The sequence below is a fragment of the Alosa alosa genome, chromosome 4 (assembly GCF_017589495.1).
Source record: "Alosa alosa isolate M-15738 ecotype Scorff River chromosome 4, AALO_Geno_1.1, whole genome shotgun sequence".
NCBI classification, from domain to species: domain Eukaryota; kingdom Metazoa; phylum Chordata; class Actinopteri; order Clupeiformes; family Clupeidae; genus Alosa; species Alosa alosa.
In genome coordinates, this window is record NC_063192.1 from 1786798 (window position 1) to 1804709 (window position 17912).

Here is a 17912-nt window from a genome sequence, read left to right on the forward strand (position 1 = left end):
TACATATTTTCCTTGTAATATGAGTACCTTGTCATCTGCTGCTGTCTTGTCTCCTTTCTTGTCTCCATCTTGCTTTGCTGTTAAGAAGGTCAGCAGTATTAGTAAAGAATGTCATGTTTATTGGTGTGAGAAAATACAACATGGCAGTCAATAACTTTTAAATTTTACTTACTAATACATTTAGTCAGATATCTGGAGCAAACTGATTAGCTGTCTTGATTTTGCTACACCCATTAGGTTCCTTAGTGGGCTACTCAAAGATTTTTACACATCCAAGTCCAAGGCCTGTCAGACACTTTTTAGGTTATCTGTAAACATTGATATTTCCATATATTTCACCTATCTACACTCATTGATGCAAAAGTGACACTTGACACTTGATTCTTGAAATCTTCAGCAATCATTATAAGAGAGTAAAAGGAATGTAATAAAAAATTATTTAAACTTTATGTAAACACAGACTTATTTTCAAAGGTGCTCAAACATTGTAAAGAACACATCATAAACATTTCTGGCCAAGACTTTTGAGCTCTGAATCTTGTAAATATAGTTGTCGGCTACACATAGGTGATATAAACATTCAAAAATGTTATGTAGTTTCACTATAAAGAATTAAAACTTTAGTGTAACATTTTTTAACCTAAAGCCAACAAGCCTACACAATGAATATTGATGATGTTGGCAGGCACATGGATCAAAGGTTCCAACATCCAATAAGCCAAAACATAAATAAAGCGGTTGCTATGCTGGTTTCTAGGGTAATCATGTTGGTTGCTATGGTGGTTGTGGTTGCTAGATTCACATTATAGTGGTGGTTGCTAGGTTGTTGCTATGCTAATTAGCATTGTTGCTAGGGTAATTTGGATGGTTGCTAGGGCATTGCTATGCAAAATAACATGGTTGCTATGGTGGTTGCTAGGGTAATCAAGTTGGTTGCTATGTGGTTGCTAGGTTGACATGATAGTGGTGGTTGCTAGGGTGTTGCTATGGTACATATGGTGGTTGCTATGCTTAATAATGTGGTTGTTATGGTGGTTGCTAGGGTAATTATGTTGGTTGCTATGCTTAATAATATGGTTGCTATAGTGGTTGCTAGGGTAATCATATTGGTTGTTATGGTGGTTGCTAGGTTAACATAATGGTGGTGGTTGCTAGGTTGTTGCTAGGGTAATTAAGATGGTTGCTAGGGTGTTGCTAGAGTATTTAGGGTGGTTGCTATGCAAAATAATGCAGTTGCTATGCTGGTTGCTAGGGTAATCATGTTGGTTGCTGTGGTCGTTGCTAGGTTGACATTATAGAGGTGGTTGCTAGATTGTTGCTAGGGTAATTAAGATGGTTGCTGGGGCGATGCTAGGGTACATAATGGTGGTGGCTATGCTGATTAATGCAGTTGCTATGGTGGTTGATAGGGTAATCATGTTGGTTGCTATGGTGGTTGCTAGGGTCACATTATAATGGTGGTTGCTCGGTTGTTGCTAGGGAAATTAAGGTGGTTGCTAGTAGTGTTCATTTCGTCAGACGAGACGAGAGGAAATATGTTCGTCAACGACCTTTTTTTTTCATGACTAAGACGAGACGATGAAGAGAGACGGCAGTAATGTCCTGAAACACTGACTAAGACTATCTTAAGATGCATTATTGTTGACGAAAAAAGACGAGACTAAAATGTTTTGCATGAAATAAAAACTAAGATAAAATCTCTCTTCATTTTCGTCTACAAAAACAGAATATCTAGCTGTTACGTTTTCAAAATATTCCGAATGAGTTCATACGCAACAGCTTTCCTGTAGGCTAGTCTACGTGCTGTTGCTGCAACCCTGTGGCTGCAACACGAAACTACATGGAACAAGAACACTGGAGATTTCTGCCAGAGTTCGCAAGCTAACTACCTAAGCTTTATGCCACAATGCTACATACCCAGAAGTTGAAGCTTCTCTCATACAAATTAACATCCCCCAGAATGTCCATACGAAAATGTTCATCATGTAATGTCAACTATTTAACTAGTTAGACTGATGATGCAAAGTTTACTAGCAAGTAAGCTAATATGGAAAGTTCGCTAGCAAGTTAGCTATGGCTAAGATGGAGAGTCTGTTTGGGGAGTGTGTTGTGTTTGGGCGCATATCGCCATCTAGCGAGGCGGAGTAAAACATTAATACTTTGGCCTATGACAGTGTTTCTCCAACTTTTTCAGTTTCAGGACCACTTAACTAACCCTAGCTAAAAAAAAAGACCTACTTCAACAGTAGCCTATAATTAGTCTACACAATAGGCCTACTCACTGAACCACCTTGCTTATTGTCTTTGCACTTTGCTTATTGTGTGGATTCATACTGTATGATTTAAACTGGCATATCTTACATAGACAGTGTTGCAGAACTGTTTTTACATACAAGTTGGTTCAATATTGCAAACAACTCATATTATATTTTACCACGTCTGCTCACGGACCACTTGGGATAGCTTGCGGACTGGTCTACGAATGTGACAGTGGTCCAGTCAAATCTTTTACTGTCTATGGTCAAATCCCAGCCGAGCTATAACTGTAGCTCGACTTACCTGTGCATGTAAACATACTGACTGACAAAAAATTAGAATGAGTAATTATAACAGACGAGTAGCCCTGTGGACACACAATACTGTTGGAAAATTTGTGTGAAACACTATTTGACTCAAATGGTAATCAGAAATAATTTGTTATAAAAAAAAAAAGACTAAAATGTGTTGACTAAAACTGACTAAGACTAAGATACCTTTAGTTTTCTTTTGACTAAAACTAGACTAAAATGACGAGACCTTTAGTCGACTAAAACTTGCCTAACAAAAATGATATTTGAATGACTAAATGTGACAAAGGACATTTCATCACAAGACTAATTTTTAAGACTACATTAAAATTAGGTGACAAAATTAACACTAGTTGCTAGGGTACATATGGTGGTTGCTAGGGTTAAAGCCAAACCATGTGTATACAATTCATCTTTCTTTAAAGCCAATCCAGGTCATGTATATGGTCTACTGTGGATCTACAAAGATTTGTTTGACATGGATTGGCTTCAAGAAAAGATGGGGTGTCGGGTGACATGCGATTCAATGCCTCATTTGATTGATTCGATTAGATTTTTCTTTAATCCACTTACTGACAATAAATTGTTTTGTTACTTTTTAACATACACATCTTATGTTGATTGACTATGGTTACATATTATTCTCATGCTGTGTACAATCACACACCGAAGTTTTATTTTCTTGAATTCCTTCATCTGAGCTTTGTGTATTCATCAACACGAGTGAAGTTTGATTTGTGCCAGTAGCGGCACCATGTTTAGAAGGCGATGACAATAATTGCATGCAGATGAGATGAGCAAGACGTTGGCACAGTGTCATATTCAAATACAAATACAATTATCACAACACTATCATTATATTTATAACATTGTATCACACACTTTTCATTCTTTCATTTAATTCTTTCTTTCATTCTTAAAAGAAAAAAAAAACCTCTGGTAACCTTAGTGTTGCTAAGCCAAATCTTGGTGTTGCTATAGCAACAGCAAGCAACACCAAAGCACAGCCTCATAGTGCCCGCAAATGCACTAATGGTTCTGTATGTAGCTACTATAGGCCCTACATACATTTTGATAATGATAACTAGGTGTGTGTATAACATCTGGTATTAAAATAATCAACTGAATAAAATACCCATTTCTCATGTGAGTTATACATCCCCCTTAATGCAACTTCCATTTTCAGTCCCACAAGTTCCCATCTGTACTTACAGTACAAAAGCCTGTCCAATGCCTGTCCACACCTAAGCAGTAGACCTACTTACTTTCCTCACCCTCCTCCTCTTCCTTTGGTTGTTGTGCATCTTCCTCTTCCATTATCATCATCATCTTTTAGAGGGAAAAAAAACTGATGAGACTTTAAAGTTGTTGAGATTGAATCACTACACTAATAGTAGTGATCTCTGTTAACTCAGTTATTAAAGGTGCTCTAAGCGATGTCATACGTCTTTTAGGCTAAAACATTTTTTGTTTTGCCAGCATGTCCACCTGGTGGCCCAACCAGTTACACCAGCAAAGACCCGCAAGATCTGGAAGTAAATCAGCAAAGAGCAGCTAAAACAAGCTAAATCCAGCTACCAATTGAATGGACATTATTGTTTATTATTGCTTTTTCCCTTTTTTCATTGCTTATTTTATTAGGCTATTGATTTAATTGACATTGTTGTTTATTATTGCTATTTTCCTTATTATAGTTTGACCAACATTCTAATCTGTTCCCTGTTAAATTTTAAATATTATGTTTTTGTATTTGTGTGTTGCTTTGGACAAAGGCATCTGCAAAATCCCATAACCATAACCATACCAGCATAAGCTGGTTTCTAGCTGTTTTTTTCAGCAGGGGTATAAATTGTTTATTAGCACAAGCAGTCAATCATATACCTCTGTTTTCTTTGGTTGCTGATACAGTTATAACTTTGATACAGTTTCTTTGCTATCTTTCCCATCTTTGTAAGGCTCCTGTCGATGTTGCACACCTCTTGTAATGTATACTGAACCTCTTCAGTAGCACAACAAGTGGTCTACTTTGACGTTAGCTTCTGCCCCCACATGGTAGCTTTGTAGCTGCCTAGCCATTCTTGCCACTAGCGTGACAGCTACATCAATGTTGAACCATTTTTTTAAATTAATTTTTCCTTGTCGACAGTACTCAAGTACCTCTAACAGCAGGGATCTAGGTAGGAACAGTTTTTTCCATTGAATGATACCCCTTACATTTTTTTTGTCCTCGGAATTCTTTTTGCGCTCTTTGTTGGCCATAATAACGCCCACACGCAAGGTGTCAAACACAGGATCAGAACGGTGTGACTGGCCTAGAACACACATAATCAAGAAATCACAGGCATGTATCCACACGCAAAAATATCATTACAATGTAAGTTTTGACAATGCTTACCTGGGTTATTTATCTCCTGGTCATATAGTGGTGAGCTGTAAGCTCTTCTAAATCCAGGAGGCTACATGGACAAACAGTAAATGTAAAACAAATCTTTCTTTTTCTGAATATCAAGAATAAAGGAATAACTTACAATTTTTCCAAAGCATCTTTGGAACTCCACGTAGGACTGACATTGATGATGAATACTGGTCTTGCAGTTTTTGCATCGAATGCAAAACTTGTTGTTCACTGAGGGAAAGATGGACAGTATGGAATAATATATTCAGTGAAATTGATAGTCAAGTCAAGTTGATTTATATAGCGCATTTTATACACAGAGGTCATTCAATGTGCTTTACATAAACAAAAGCAAACAGTAATAGCATGTACAAGCATAGAAGGGCAATTGTCAAAGAATGTTTAAAAAGTAAAAATCATAATAATAAAAAAAAAAAAAACACACAAGGTAAAAGCATTTAAAAATAAAGAATAATTTAAATAAAACATAAAAGACAAGGTAGAATAATTAAAAGACAGATTCAGAATCTTTAACTCAGTGCAGTTAGCAGAAGGCATCTGAGAACAGTTTGGTCTTTAGTCTAGATTTAAACTGCCTACAGTTGGCGCCGTTTTTGATGTCATCCAAACGTTGGTAACAGAGCTGAAGCGCAAAGCAGCTAAAAGCTGCTTCATGTTTAGTTCTGACAGCAGGTTTTACTAACCGTTTTTCTCCTATGATCTGGGAGGTCTAGAAGGTGATAACTGCTGAAGCATGTCTGATATTTACGTCCTGCTCCATTTACTGATTTATAAACAAGCAGTAGTGCTAATATGAATTGATGTTTTGTCAACCATGTTAAAGTATTTTGGCGATCTTTGTTATACTGCTGTCTTGTCATTCTTGTAGATCTAATATTTGGGGCTGCTGTGGCCTACTGGTTAGCACTTCGGACTTGTAAACGGAGGGTTGCTGGTTCGAACTCCGACCAGCGCTAATCCTGGCGCACCTGAGCGCCGCTGCGCCAGGATTAGTGTGTGCTTCACCTCACTGTGTGTTCACAGTGTGCTGAGTGTGTTTCACTAATTCACGGATTGGGATAAATGCAGAGACCAACTTTCCCTCACGGGATCAAAAGAGTATGTATACTTATACTTAATAGTTACTGCTTGTTTGTAAATGCATAGTGACACTTTGAGACACCTGGTCACTTTGAACACTTTTTCCAGTTATTGACTTTTAGCTGCTCTTTGCTATGTACCACTCAGCCATGGCACATGTGATGAACCACTCTTTTCTTCTCATCACAACCACAGCTGTGTGTGTGTGTGTGTTGTGTATGTGTGTGTTGTGTGTGTGTGTGTGTGTGAGAGATTTGACTTTGGCTAGATGTATGTAAGCATGTGCTGTACGGTGAATATATGTGCAATGATGTGTGTAATGTCTTTGTGTTTTTTTTTTATTCTGTATTTATACTACTGGACACCTTAATTTCCCTTGGGATTAATAAATGATACTCTACTCTACTCTACTCTACTCTCTACTCTACTAAATGTTTATGTCATTTACCTGAAGTTATTAATCCTGGTTATGTAATTGTTTGAGACCAGGGATGTAGTGGAGGCTAACCGCAAGTAAATGCGGTTTATCCACCTCTGAAATTTCAGAAATAGTAAATGGTAAATGAAGCACATGGAGAAGCAGTCATCATCAGCTAGTCTGTACTTTAGCTTTTCTCTTTCCTTCCAACAATTGATTTTTGCTCTTCAGAACAGACACAATTTCTTTAAGACTACAAGGGAAGCTCGAGCTTGTGGTAATTGGGGAGCTTCCCTTGCAGTCTCCCTTGCAATTGCCGATCGTGATAGGCTTCCCCTAAAATGTCAAAAAAAAGAATGGTGAAATACTATGTACTATTGTGTTAAGATTTTATTGACCAAAAATGCGTTAGAACACGTTCATCTCGAAGACGAGTGTTCGTTCAGAATCAGCATTTCCCTGTTGAAGCTTGGCGTCCATGGACTTCAACTGGGCTGCTTTGAACAGAAACTAGACGGTCATTGGATAAATGCTGCGATTATGTCCCGCCCACAGACGCTCAGCATCTCTGGGGGCGAATGGAGGAGTGGGCTGGCCTGGACTCCGGGCTTCTGCGTGATGATTGGAGGGTCTGTTCGAAAGACTGCATCTCCTTTTGATTGACAGCAATTTTGTACTGTAAAAAGTCGCCGAAGCTATTCAAGCTCAGTCCCATCGCAGATTTTGCAAGTGTAGTCGAAAGACAAGACAAACTGCTGCAACCTTTTTCTTCGTATTTGCTTGTCGAAATTGCTAGCCAATTTCCATCGTACATTTCATACACTTATACACCACATTCCTTGTTTCAGTTCAACCCAATTCCCACATTTCCTCCTTTGAGTTTAATATTGTTGTTATATCATTCTTTCATTCATTCATTCATTCATACAGTAGGCTAGGCTAGTGTCGTAGAAGTAAACTAGCCAGCTAGCAAACGGCACACAATGGCAAACAATGCTAATATTGTCGACCTGATTTTGGTGAAGCCATTTGCCACTAAATCAACACATGAGATTGATTTAGTGCAAAACATAGGGAAAAGTAACAGGTCTTTTCAGCTCTCCTGGTATGAACATGGTATAAGTTAGTATCTCTAGTATCTCTCATTGGATAAGTTAGCTGGCTGATTGGAAGTCCTGTGACAAAGAAAATGTACTGCTGGCCATGCCTCTTGATGAAACCATCTCACGGATGTGTTACATTTGGTCAAAGGTGGGGTTTGGAGATCTGTCTAACTTTGACAGGGCATATAAAAGGCATGAAACGAGCAATGAACATGTGAGTGCATGTGCAAGACTAAGTTGTATGGGCAGGATCAGGATTGAGCATGCAATCAATGAAGGTGCTCGCATTTAAGTGGCTAAACCTAATGAAGCAGTCGAACAAAACAGGGCCTTCCTAAACCGCCTTATTGATGTGACATCCTTGCTTGGCCGGCAGGAGCTGTCATTTATCGGACATGATGAGTAGTGAATCAACCAACAAGGGGAATTTCAGGGAGTTCACTCATTAGTGGCAACAATTGGAGCTACATCTGCAGGTGTAGAAAGGAGCTTCTCCTGTTTAAAGCGGCTCAAGTCCGTTTAAGCAGCCTAGCTCTGCTAGCCACTGAGAGGACATTGGTCAAGTCACTGGAAAAGACGTCTAGTTGGTACGACAGGGTTACAGAGCATTTTCTTGAAAAGGAACGTAGGGCAGAATTTACGTATAAATAAATGGACAATTATTTATGATGTAGGCCGAAAATGAGCTTCCCCTCTTTGAAAGACCAGCAGCTTCAGAGCTTATACTGCTTCAGAGTATACTAAGACATCCCATATGTAGCTACTGTATGCATCTTGCTTAGATGGTAAAACATCTTATTTCTGTTACATGACCATTATATCTGTGTATTTTTGGGTCAGATGTCAAATCGGGGAATGAAAACATTCTACTCTTTTAAAATTCTACTCGTTACGGCAACTTGCAGTCATGAGTAAATTGATCATAACTTCTGAACCAAAGGTGATAAATTGATTCTGTTTTTTTTTTTACTGAGGAGAACACAAAATTGTCCATCTCTCTCATTCATCTACTATAGAAATTAGGTTAAAAAATAAGATCTTGACAAATTGTTTTTTGAGGTTGTATTTGAAAGGTATTGTTTAACCCTTTGTAGGTCCCACTCAGAAAAAAACATTATGCATCATGAATGCTTTATGTGCAGTTTATGACAGCTGTTATTAACTCACCCGTCGGTAACACTTTATAATGACTACACACAATTAATCATTTATTAAGCCTTTGTTACTTATTAGTTAATGGTTTGTTCATCATTAGTAATTTCTAATTTATCATCAGTAAAGCATTTGTTCACACAGTTATAAATAGTTTGTTCATAGTAAATTAGAACTAAAATAGTAAAATGATGCAATAATATGTTTTTGATTAAGTAATATTTCCATTATTTAACAGTTGTTACATCCACGTGCACTAATGATTAGTTAGGGTGAGGATACATATTTTATAAACCACTTCCTTATACTATAATTAATAATTAACTCAGGAGTTACAAGTGGTTAGTTAATGATATTTTGTGAGCTCATCTAAAGTGAGGACGTGTTATGCCTTGCAACACATTTACAAATGAATTATAAAGTTTACACTTGCATTTATTCATTTAGCCGACACTTTCACCCAAAGCGACTTACACATGTCAATGAAATTAAAGGGCAAGGCCACATTGGTGGACACTGGGGTTTGAACCCCCAACTTTATGGGTTACTGCATGTTAACCTGGCTCCCTATCCACTACACTACCTCTGCCCATTGGAATTATAGTCAATTCAAAAATATAATATAGATATGCGCGTTTACTATGAACAAACCATTTTTAACTGTGTGTAAACATGATTTACAGATGAGAATTAATGTAGGAATAATGCTTTACAAATGAAGAATACAGCATTTAATAATAGTTTACAGATGTTTAATAACAATGTATAGTAGAAGAAAACAGAAACTCTTGCATAGTTGTAGAGGTTTCTATCTGGGCCAAGGTAGTGTAGTGGATAAGGAGCTGGACTAACATGCAGTAGCCTGAGAAGTTGGGGGTTCAATTCCCGGCTTTCACTATTATGTCAATGGGCTTCAATTTAATTGACATGTGTACGTCGCTTGTCTGCTAAATTAATGAATGTAATCTTTACAACTCATATGAAAATGTGTTGCAAGGCATAGAAAGTCCTCACTTTAGATAAGCTCACAAAATATCATTAACTAACCACTTGTAACTCCTGAGTTAACCCTTTGCAGACCGCACGCTCTAATTTCTGTACCCCAGTACCCATGACGTTTAGTCTAATAACTCTGCCATACCCATAGACAGTAAAAGATATAGACAGAGTCATCACGTAGACGTCAATTGAGGCGGGTGAAGCAAATTTCAACCGTTTCCTGTTGGTCGACGAGGCTTTCTGCGCAGGCTCAGGGGACGTAAATGTAACGTAGGCACGTAGTCTGACTTGTGTAACTCTTGTGACGGCTGCACCGAGAGATTGGGTATGTAGCCACTTACTTCGTTACCACCATGTCTACATTACTGTTCTAAATGTCCTAGTTGTTCGTAGATAAATGTGATTTAATATAAACACCACTCACCACATTCATAGCCTAGGCTACTGTCAATCCATCAAAACTTCTGAAATGTTGTGCTCCGATGCTTTTCGTTCTTATCCAGAGAATCACGGTTATTTTGCTCCTGTCTTGGCGCTTTCACCCATTCTGGCTGTATGCTTATTACGTCACTTTAGCATTGATTTCGGAAAAAAGTTTATTACTCAGTCTGTAAGTCAGTTATGAGGTTATGACGTTAATCGCACAATGTTGTATTACTCCGGAAACAGAAAAAGTTCATATAAAGGCTTAAAACGCTTCAGCTGTAACGTTATTTGATGTCAAAGTGGCGCCAAAATTGAATGGGCTTCAATGGGGATGGCTAGGTGAACTGGTCTACTATTTAGCCTCAGATCCGCCATAGTGTCTACGCTCTCCGAACGTTCGCCTGCCCCCTTGGCCATACCCCAACCAGAGAATGTCTAATAAGGGGAGAACCTTCACTCTCGGAACGCTTCCGGTGTGGTACTGCATCTAGGGGCGCTCGCGGGCGAGTCCAGAATGAATGGAGGTCTATGGAGCTGTACCCCTCAAAATCCACTTTTCTCTGGATACATTTTTTTTTCAAGTAGTTTGAATATTGTATTCGAAAGGGGAGGCAAAGACAATACACTTGGTTGAGTATTATATTTTTTAAAGTCACTTAATTGTTCTAAAAAGCCTTTCAAACGTGTCAATGGCGTCATTCATTAGCATGATCATAGCATAGCATAGCATCAATGCTAGTGTGTTATGGGCAACACCGACCCAACCTGTAAGAAAAAGAAAGGACATGACTCCCGGATTATTTCATTTTTGATTGATAATCCATATCCATTTTGCGAAAAATAAAATAAAATCTGAGGGTTTCAGTTGTTAAATAGGTGAAAACAATAAATGTAGCCATGTAGCTCCATAGGACCCCATGTATTTTGGACTCGCCCGCGATCGCCATCTAGGTGAACTCTGGTGAACTGCAGCCAAATTCGGTTTGTATGGGATTAATAGAGAGTGGAGAGGCTCTCCGTAGACGGGCTCTGCCCCAACCAATTTTATCAATGAAAACTTCCTCAAAAACGTCACATCGTAGGCTTTCTGGCGATATGATTGGTTAAGGGATTTGTGGCGCGAATTTCTTTTACTACGTGAAGGAAAAATCAAGAGTTGAAGTCTCCCTCCACTAGAGGAAAAACAGCAGGAAGCACTATGCATCGTTGATCTTGACGTCGTCTAAAGGAGAAACTACTGGATCATCTGAGGTAAAAACAAGTCTTTTTATGTTATTATTACTTGTTATCCATGTTATTACTTCAAAATCGTTTTTAAAAGTTATTTTTGCTGGTAATTACACCTTGAATGCATGGCCGTAACATAATGCTTGTGTGTGTTCAGTTCAGCTGATACGACAGCTGGTATTTTAGCACAGCGTAATCTTTAGTAAACTCATTATTTTCAGTCTTTTTGGGGGGTTACTATATGTCAACCAAGATTACAGACCTACTAGGACTGACACTTTAACGATTTGTTCTATTTTGAACGATGTTGCTTGCTTGTCATCTGATAGAAAACTAGCTAAGTCAGGTAACGTTAGCATCAGGAGAGGCTGCAACATGTCCTTGACCCATAGTCGCGATAAAGTTCACTCCCGTGCTTCATGACTGCCAACTTTATGTCAAGTACACCCAATCGGTATTTTATTGTCAAATAAACCTTTTATTCCTTCGTAATATGTATAGCACAATTTACAGTTGTTTGTAGCCAAGTTAGATAGAAACATCTGACATGAATGACAGCGTTAATGTTACGTTACCGACGTGAACTCTGTGTTGATCACCGATGGTGTAACGTAAGGATTTTATTCATTGACTGCTGTTTTCATGAATACACGACTGAAAATTTGTTATGATTGTGTCTTAGTATTGTTTAGCTTTTAGGCTGTAAGGTTGGCTGCTACGATTAAGAGGTTTTTGGGTGGCTAACTATGATGGGAGCTCATACACCCAAGCCTACTCGTCGACACATTAGAACTATTGTCTAAGGCAGGGGTTCCCAAACTTTTCCACAACAAGGCCCCCCAAATACCACTAGGTTCTGGCCAAGGACCCCCTTTATTAAACCCATCGACAATACTAAGGCAAATGTAAAAATACATTAAGCTAATCCTAATAATTACTTTAGCCACAAGCACTTCGCGATGGAACATACAGTGTGTAAAAATTGCATTAGGGGCTTTCTGCTATATGAGAGCTATCACTTTACTATTATTCCCAGTCATTATCATGGAAAATATAATGTTCAGATATGCGACAAATTATTATTTTGTATACAACTTGCTGAGGCCCCCCTGGCACCCCCTCGCGCGCCCCCCCCCAGGGGGCCCCGGCCCCCACTTTGAAAACCACTGGTCTAAAGGGGGTGTTTTGTCTTTACGCAACTGCAGTAGCCTATGCACGGTGTGTATGTGTATGCATACACTGTTTAGATGTTTTCTGTCATATGTCCTGACTCATGACTCAATGTTTGCTTGTAAGCTGGTATGCTATGTATGGTTTAGCCAAGGCAATACCAATTAGTGAGCTCTGAGACTAATGTTAATGACAATAATACTTTTAGTGAAAAGAGTCATAGTTGGTGGTGATTAAGATTATGTGGAAGTAATGTAAAATAAAACTAAACAACCTATTCACTATCAGACCTGTGATTTATTTGTTAATTTACATGGAGGGAGAGAAGTACGTGCAACTGAGGTGAAAGCAGCCGACTGCTGATGGCAAACATGACCCCAAGGACCACGATGGCATGGACATGGGACATGGATGGGTAGTTTCTGGATGAAGAGGAAGACAATGATGTGCTAGAGGAGGAGAGTAATCTCCCATCATCCTCAGCTGGATACGCATGTTTGTGTGTGTGTGTGTGTGTGTGTGTGTTTGCCCATGCACATTTCTGGTTGTGATAAGAGTGTTGCTTATAACAATAATGACAAGGATTATAGTAAAAATAGTTTGGTTAGATTTGTAATTCAATTTCTAATTTAATAGTTTGGTTAGATTTGTAATTCAATTTATAATTTTCTTATTTGACAATGTCTTTATTTTGAGCTTGGTCAAGTCCCATGTCAGGTAGAAAGCATACACTTTGCCTATCCTTCTAACACAGACAGGGACACCAACTCCAGTAGCATTTACACCTCATCGTCTGCTAGGCTTAGATGGACACACACACACACACACACACACACGCAACAGCTGTGACAACACACACACCACGGATCTGGTGTGAATGCGGCGTTAGTGGATCACCTTATGTGTAGGGCAAATGATATCGATAATTATATATTGTATCGAATTATATGCTGTATGGTTGTTCAATGTATTGAATTTCTTCTAATGTTTTAATTGTTTATATGTGTGAATGTTAATATGAATTGATGCTTTGTTCATCATGTTAAAGTATTTTGTTGATCTTTGTTATACTGTTATCTTGTCATTCTTGTAGTTCTAATAGTTACTGCTTGTTTGTAAACATATGTTTATGTTATTTACCTGAAGTTGTTGTTCCTGGTTATCATTCCCAAACACTCACTAGACTATGTGCAGTGCCAAGTTTGACATTGTTTGGGTTAGTAGGCCTAATGCATGTATCGTTAAATATATCAGTAAAAGTAGCACACATTGGCTTTCTTCGCTTTACTACCCCTCTTACACAGCACAGCACGTGGGACCAGAGACTGAGGGGGTAGCAGAGTTTTGGCAGCACTGAAAAATGCAAGATGTGTGGATGATTATCATGTTCGACATCAACAATTAAGGCTCCCTGTATGCAGTTTGCTTCCATAAAATGATTCCGCAGATACTGACAATTGAGCCAGCTGCTCAACTAGGCCCCCTCAAAGAGTCAATTAAGCTGACTGCACTTGTATCAACTGCTTTCTGCTCAACTAGGCCAACTGTCTCTGTGCCTCTCATGGGCCTTATGGGCAGCCTTATGGGCAGCCGTGGCCTACTGGTTAGCGCTTCGGGCTTGGAGGGTTGCCGGTTTGAACCCTGACCAGTAGGAAGCGGCTGAAGTGCCCTTGAGCAAGGCACCTAACCCCTCACTGCTCCCCGAGCGCCGCTGTTGTTGCAGGCAGCTCACTGCGCTGGGGTTAGTGTGTGCTTCACCTCACTGTGTGTACACTGTGTGCTGAGTGTGTTTCACTAATTCAAGGATTGGGATAAATGCAGAGACCAAATTTCCCTCACGGGATCAAAAGGATATATATACTTATACTTACTCTCCATTCTACAAGGATACAGTATAAGGCACATTCCATCCAACTTTTTATCCATCCATTTTCTTCAAACCATTCACTCATACACCCATTAAACTACCTATCAACATCCATTAACCCTTAAGAACGTACCGTCACACTGGTGGGACGGCCGTTAACTATCCGTAAAAGCGTACCGTCACACTTATGTGTTTGGAATGTTGCTACATAAGTATTCTAATTGCTGCTTAACAATGGACTACCACTTGTGGTAACCCATTGTTACTAACTGTTACTAACTTATAAGCAATTGTTATTGCTGCTAACATGGGCTGACATTGTACATTCTCAAAGTCAAAGATGGTCTCTCGCAAATCACTGTGCCACTACCATTTTGTTATGTCCACATTTTGCAGATCTAGTTTATATTATGATTGTGTGGTCGGGCTATACATGACAAAATCCACGGAAGTGGCAAGTATTGGGAAGAAGTTTACTTTCAGGTGGCTACCATAGACAGTAAAAGAAATGGACGAACAGACTCCGTCGTTTTCAACAGGAGGGCACTGAGTCAAATAGAACGATTTTTCAGTTGGTCCCCCCAGTACTGCGCAGACTCACACTTAACTTCGTGACGTTAGCCATCGAACTGAATCTTGTAACTCATATGATAGATACACAGAAATTCTTCTCACACTTCCTTCGCCTTCAAAGTCATCAAAGTTAAACATTTATTTATGTATTATTATTAATATCATCCTCACCAAGTCGTGTTAATGTTGAAGCTACCATACATGATCATCTTCAAAACAGTCAACAAAACAAAAAGTTATAGCCTTGAAGCTAATCTTCTTTCCACTTTTCCGACCTACGGTCAATCCATCGAAAACCTCTGTAATGATTAGTGCGTTTTTAAAAATTAGGTTTACTTTTTTATTATTATTAGGTTGCCTCTGTGTAATGCTTTACCTTAACATGCGATTAGGTGTATGCTAGGGTTTGCTTATGAGTTACCGTCATAGTAAGGTGGACTGAGCTTCTTATCCAAACAATACGGTTATCTCCCTACGGTGAAGAGATTACGTCAAAGCTAGCTTCCCTCCAACCGAACAAGCTAACCATTCTTCTTACGGGTAACCAACGTTACGGACGAGGTAGTGGAGTCTGTTTTGCCTTTGTAGTGTTTATGTGGATTACACAGAAGCTACAATACCGGCACAGGATATATGTTATATGAAGTTATGGTATTTCAAAAAAATCCTAGAATGAATGGACTTCTATGGGAGTTAGCAGAGAGGTGGTCCCTCCAGCCTACGTCGATTCTTCTCCTTCCGGGAATTCGCCTGCAGCCTTGGTGGCTACAAATGGTGCTAGCTTCACTGCCATTTATTGCCATATTTCTGAATGTCAGTCATTACACCAAGCACAATAAAACAAGCAAAATTAGTGATTTTTTTAAATTAAAATGATGATGTTATTCAGTGTTTAGTCAAATCTCATGGCCACTGATAAGATGAAAATCAAAATGACCGCGAAATGTACGGAATGCTGGAAACAAACATTGTTCATTCACGAGCTATGTAGTTTTGAGTAACTCAGGAAACATAGTTTGCTACATTCATGACATTAAAACTCGCACAAGAAATGTGCATACATCTTTATCTTGTCCCATTATAATCACAGCTTTATTTGCGCAATAGCAGTGCATCCATCAAGTCCGTCAATGCAAAACATTACAGCGACCGGTGTTATACAGTAACTGGCTTTCATGTTAACTGGCTGGACTGTTTACTTTGCCTCTGGAGTTAACGTAACCGCCCCCTTCTTTTGCAGATGTGTTCAGCTGATGATTTAGCCTCCGATACCTGGCCGCAGATTCGTCTGTTTAACTGAAGTTCAAATAGAAATGTTTGTGATGCTCCACTTTGTTGTTTAATAAAGCTTTACAACACGATGTGTCGGCGTTGGAAGTGTCAGGTTGTCTGTAGTAGGCTACATGCGCTGGACCATGAATATTCCACCAAATAAATAAAGTAACTCCACTCAACTCCACGTGGGTCTCGAACCACTACTAAATTAAACTGCTTGCATGATAACCTGACACCAACATGCTTGCACCACTGACCAGTTGACACTTCACAGCGAAATTGGTAATACTAGGCCTACTAGTAAATGAGGTCACCTAGTATGTTATTGTGTTTAGCAGGTTAACACAGCGGATTATGGTGACTGACTACTGTGTTATCTTGCAATGTTGCCCAAAGTAGCCTATCATGATTCAGTTTACAAACGTTTCACTGACTGCTGCCAGGCTGTGGCCGCCTCTACTTGAAGTGTCTTATTATGAACGCCAGCAAATAAATAAAATAAAAAAGTTCAACTATGAGATTCGAACTCGAATGACAAAACTAGAACTATAATCTGCATATTAACCTGATGCATATCACAACGAACGTGAAACACGCATTGAAACGCACAATGTAACGGAGAAGTCTATGTCTTCATTTTACACAAAATGTTAGCCTACATATCACAAAAGATATGTAATATCAAATATCAAGATACGTAGGCCTAGGCTATTTACGTTCGTATTTTGACATGTTAACATAGGTTTGAAATGTATTGGATTTATATATATTTTAATAATTTATTTCTTATCAAGTGATAAGTTGCATGTGGCTCAACAGGTTGATGCGTTGACAATGTTTTTTAGTCTAGCCTACGGGTTCAATCCTCGCCATTCACAGTTTTTTAAATGTATACATTTTTAGACAAGCAATGCTTCCTCAATTTAGGCTGAAGATAGACTAGGTGGCCGCGGGCAGCCTGACCAGCAGTCAGTGAAACGTAAAAACCATTAAGCCTAGGCTATACTTTTAAGGTCTAAATGGCTTGGGCAATGCAGCAAGATAACACAGTAGCCAGTTACCATGATCCACTGTGTTAACCTGCTATAAACACAATAACATACTAGATGACTGGAAGGATTATTGGTGCTTCACTCCCCTCTCTGAAGGACATTTACACCACCCACCTCACCCGCAAGGCGACCAAAATTGTGAGTGATGCAAGTCACCCCGCTCACAATCTGTTTGATCTACTGCCCTCTGGGAAGAGGTACAGAAGCCTGCGCTCCCGCACTTCCAGACTCACCAACAGCTTCATACACCAAGCTGTAAGGTTGCTGAACTCTCTCCCCCCTCCACCCTCAGCTACATAACATCCTGGACATTGGACCCACAATGGCCGCCTGCACTACTCCACTTGCACACTTTACAACTTGTTGTTGTTGTCCTGAAAACACAACACTTCTGCTGCTCTTACATAACTTGCACCACTATGCCACTTTCTTTCTTACTTAGGTCAAACAGAACTACCCAAGCCTTTTATTGGCCTGACTTTGCACTAGTATTTTATTGACTGTCTATGCACAATTTTTTTATTTTTTTGTTTACTTGAATGTTATGTTTGTCTGTGGACTTAAATTGGTAAAATATGTCTTGTCTT

At 39.1% G+C, this 17912-nt stretch overlaps 1 protein-coding gene across 1 annotated transcript in view; it reads right to left on the reverse strand.

The window, feature by feature from the left end:
• The window catches only part of LOC125292789 (SH3 and cysteine-rich domain-containing protein 3), an 83594-nt gene that overhangs the window by 18986 nt on the left and 46696 nt on the right, over positions 1 to 17912 (reverse strand). Inside the window, exons 5-9 of the mRNA XM_048240219.1 lie at positions 5096 to 5193; positions 4963 to 5023; positions 4782 to 4879; positions 3833 to 3896; positions 28 to 77 (exon numbers count right to left, since the gene is read on the reverse strand). Coding sequence (XP_048096176.1) covers positions 28 to 77; positions 3833 to 3896; positions 4782 to 4879; positions 4963 to 5023; positions 5096 to 5193 — 371 coding nt within the window. The remainder of the gene's footprint in view (positions 1 to 27; positions 78 to 3832; positions 3897 to 4781; positions 4880 to 4962; positions 5024 to 5095; positions 5194 to 17912) is intronic.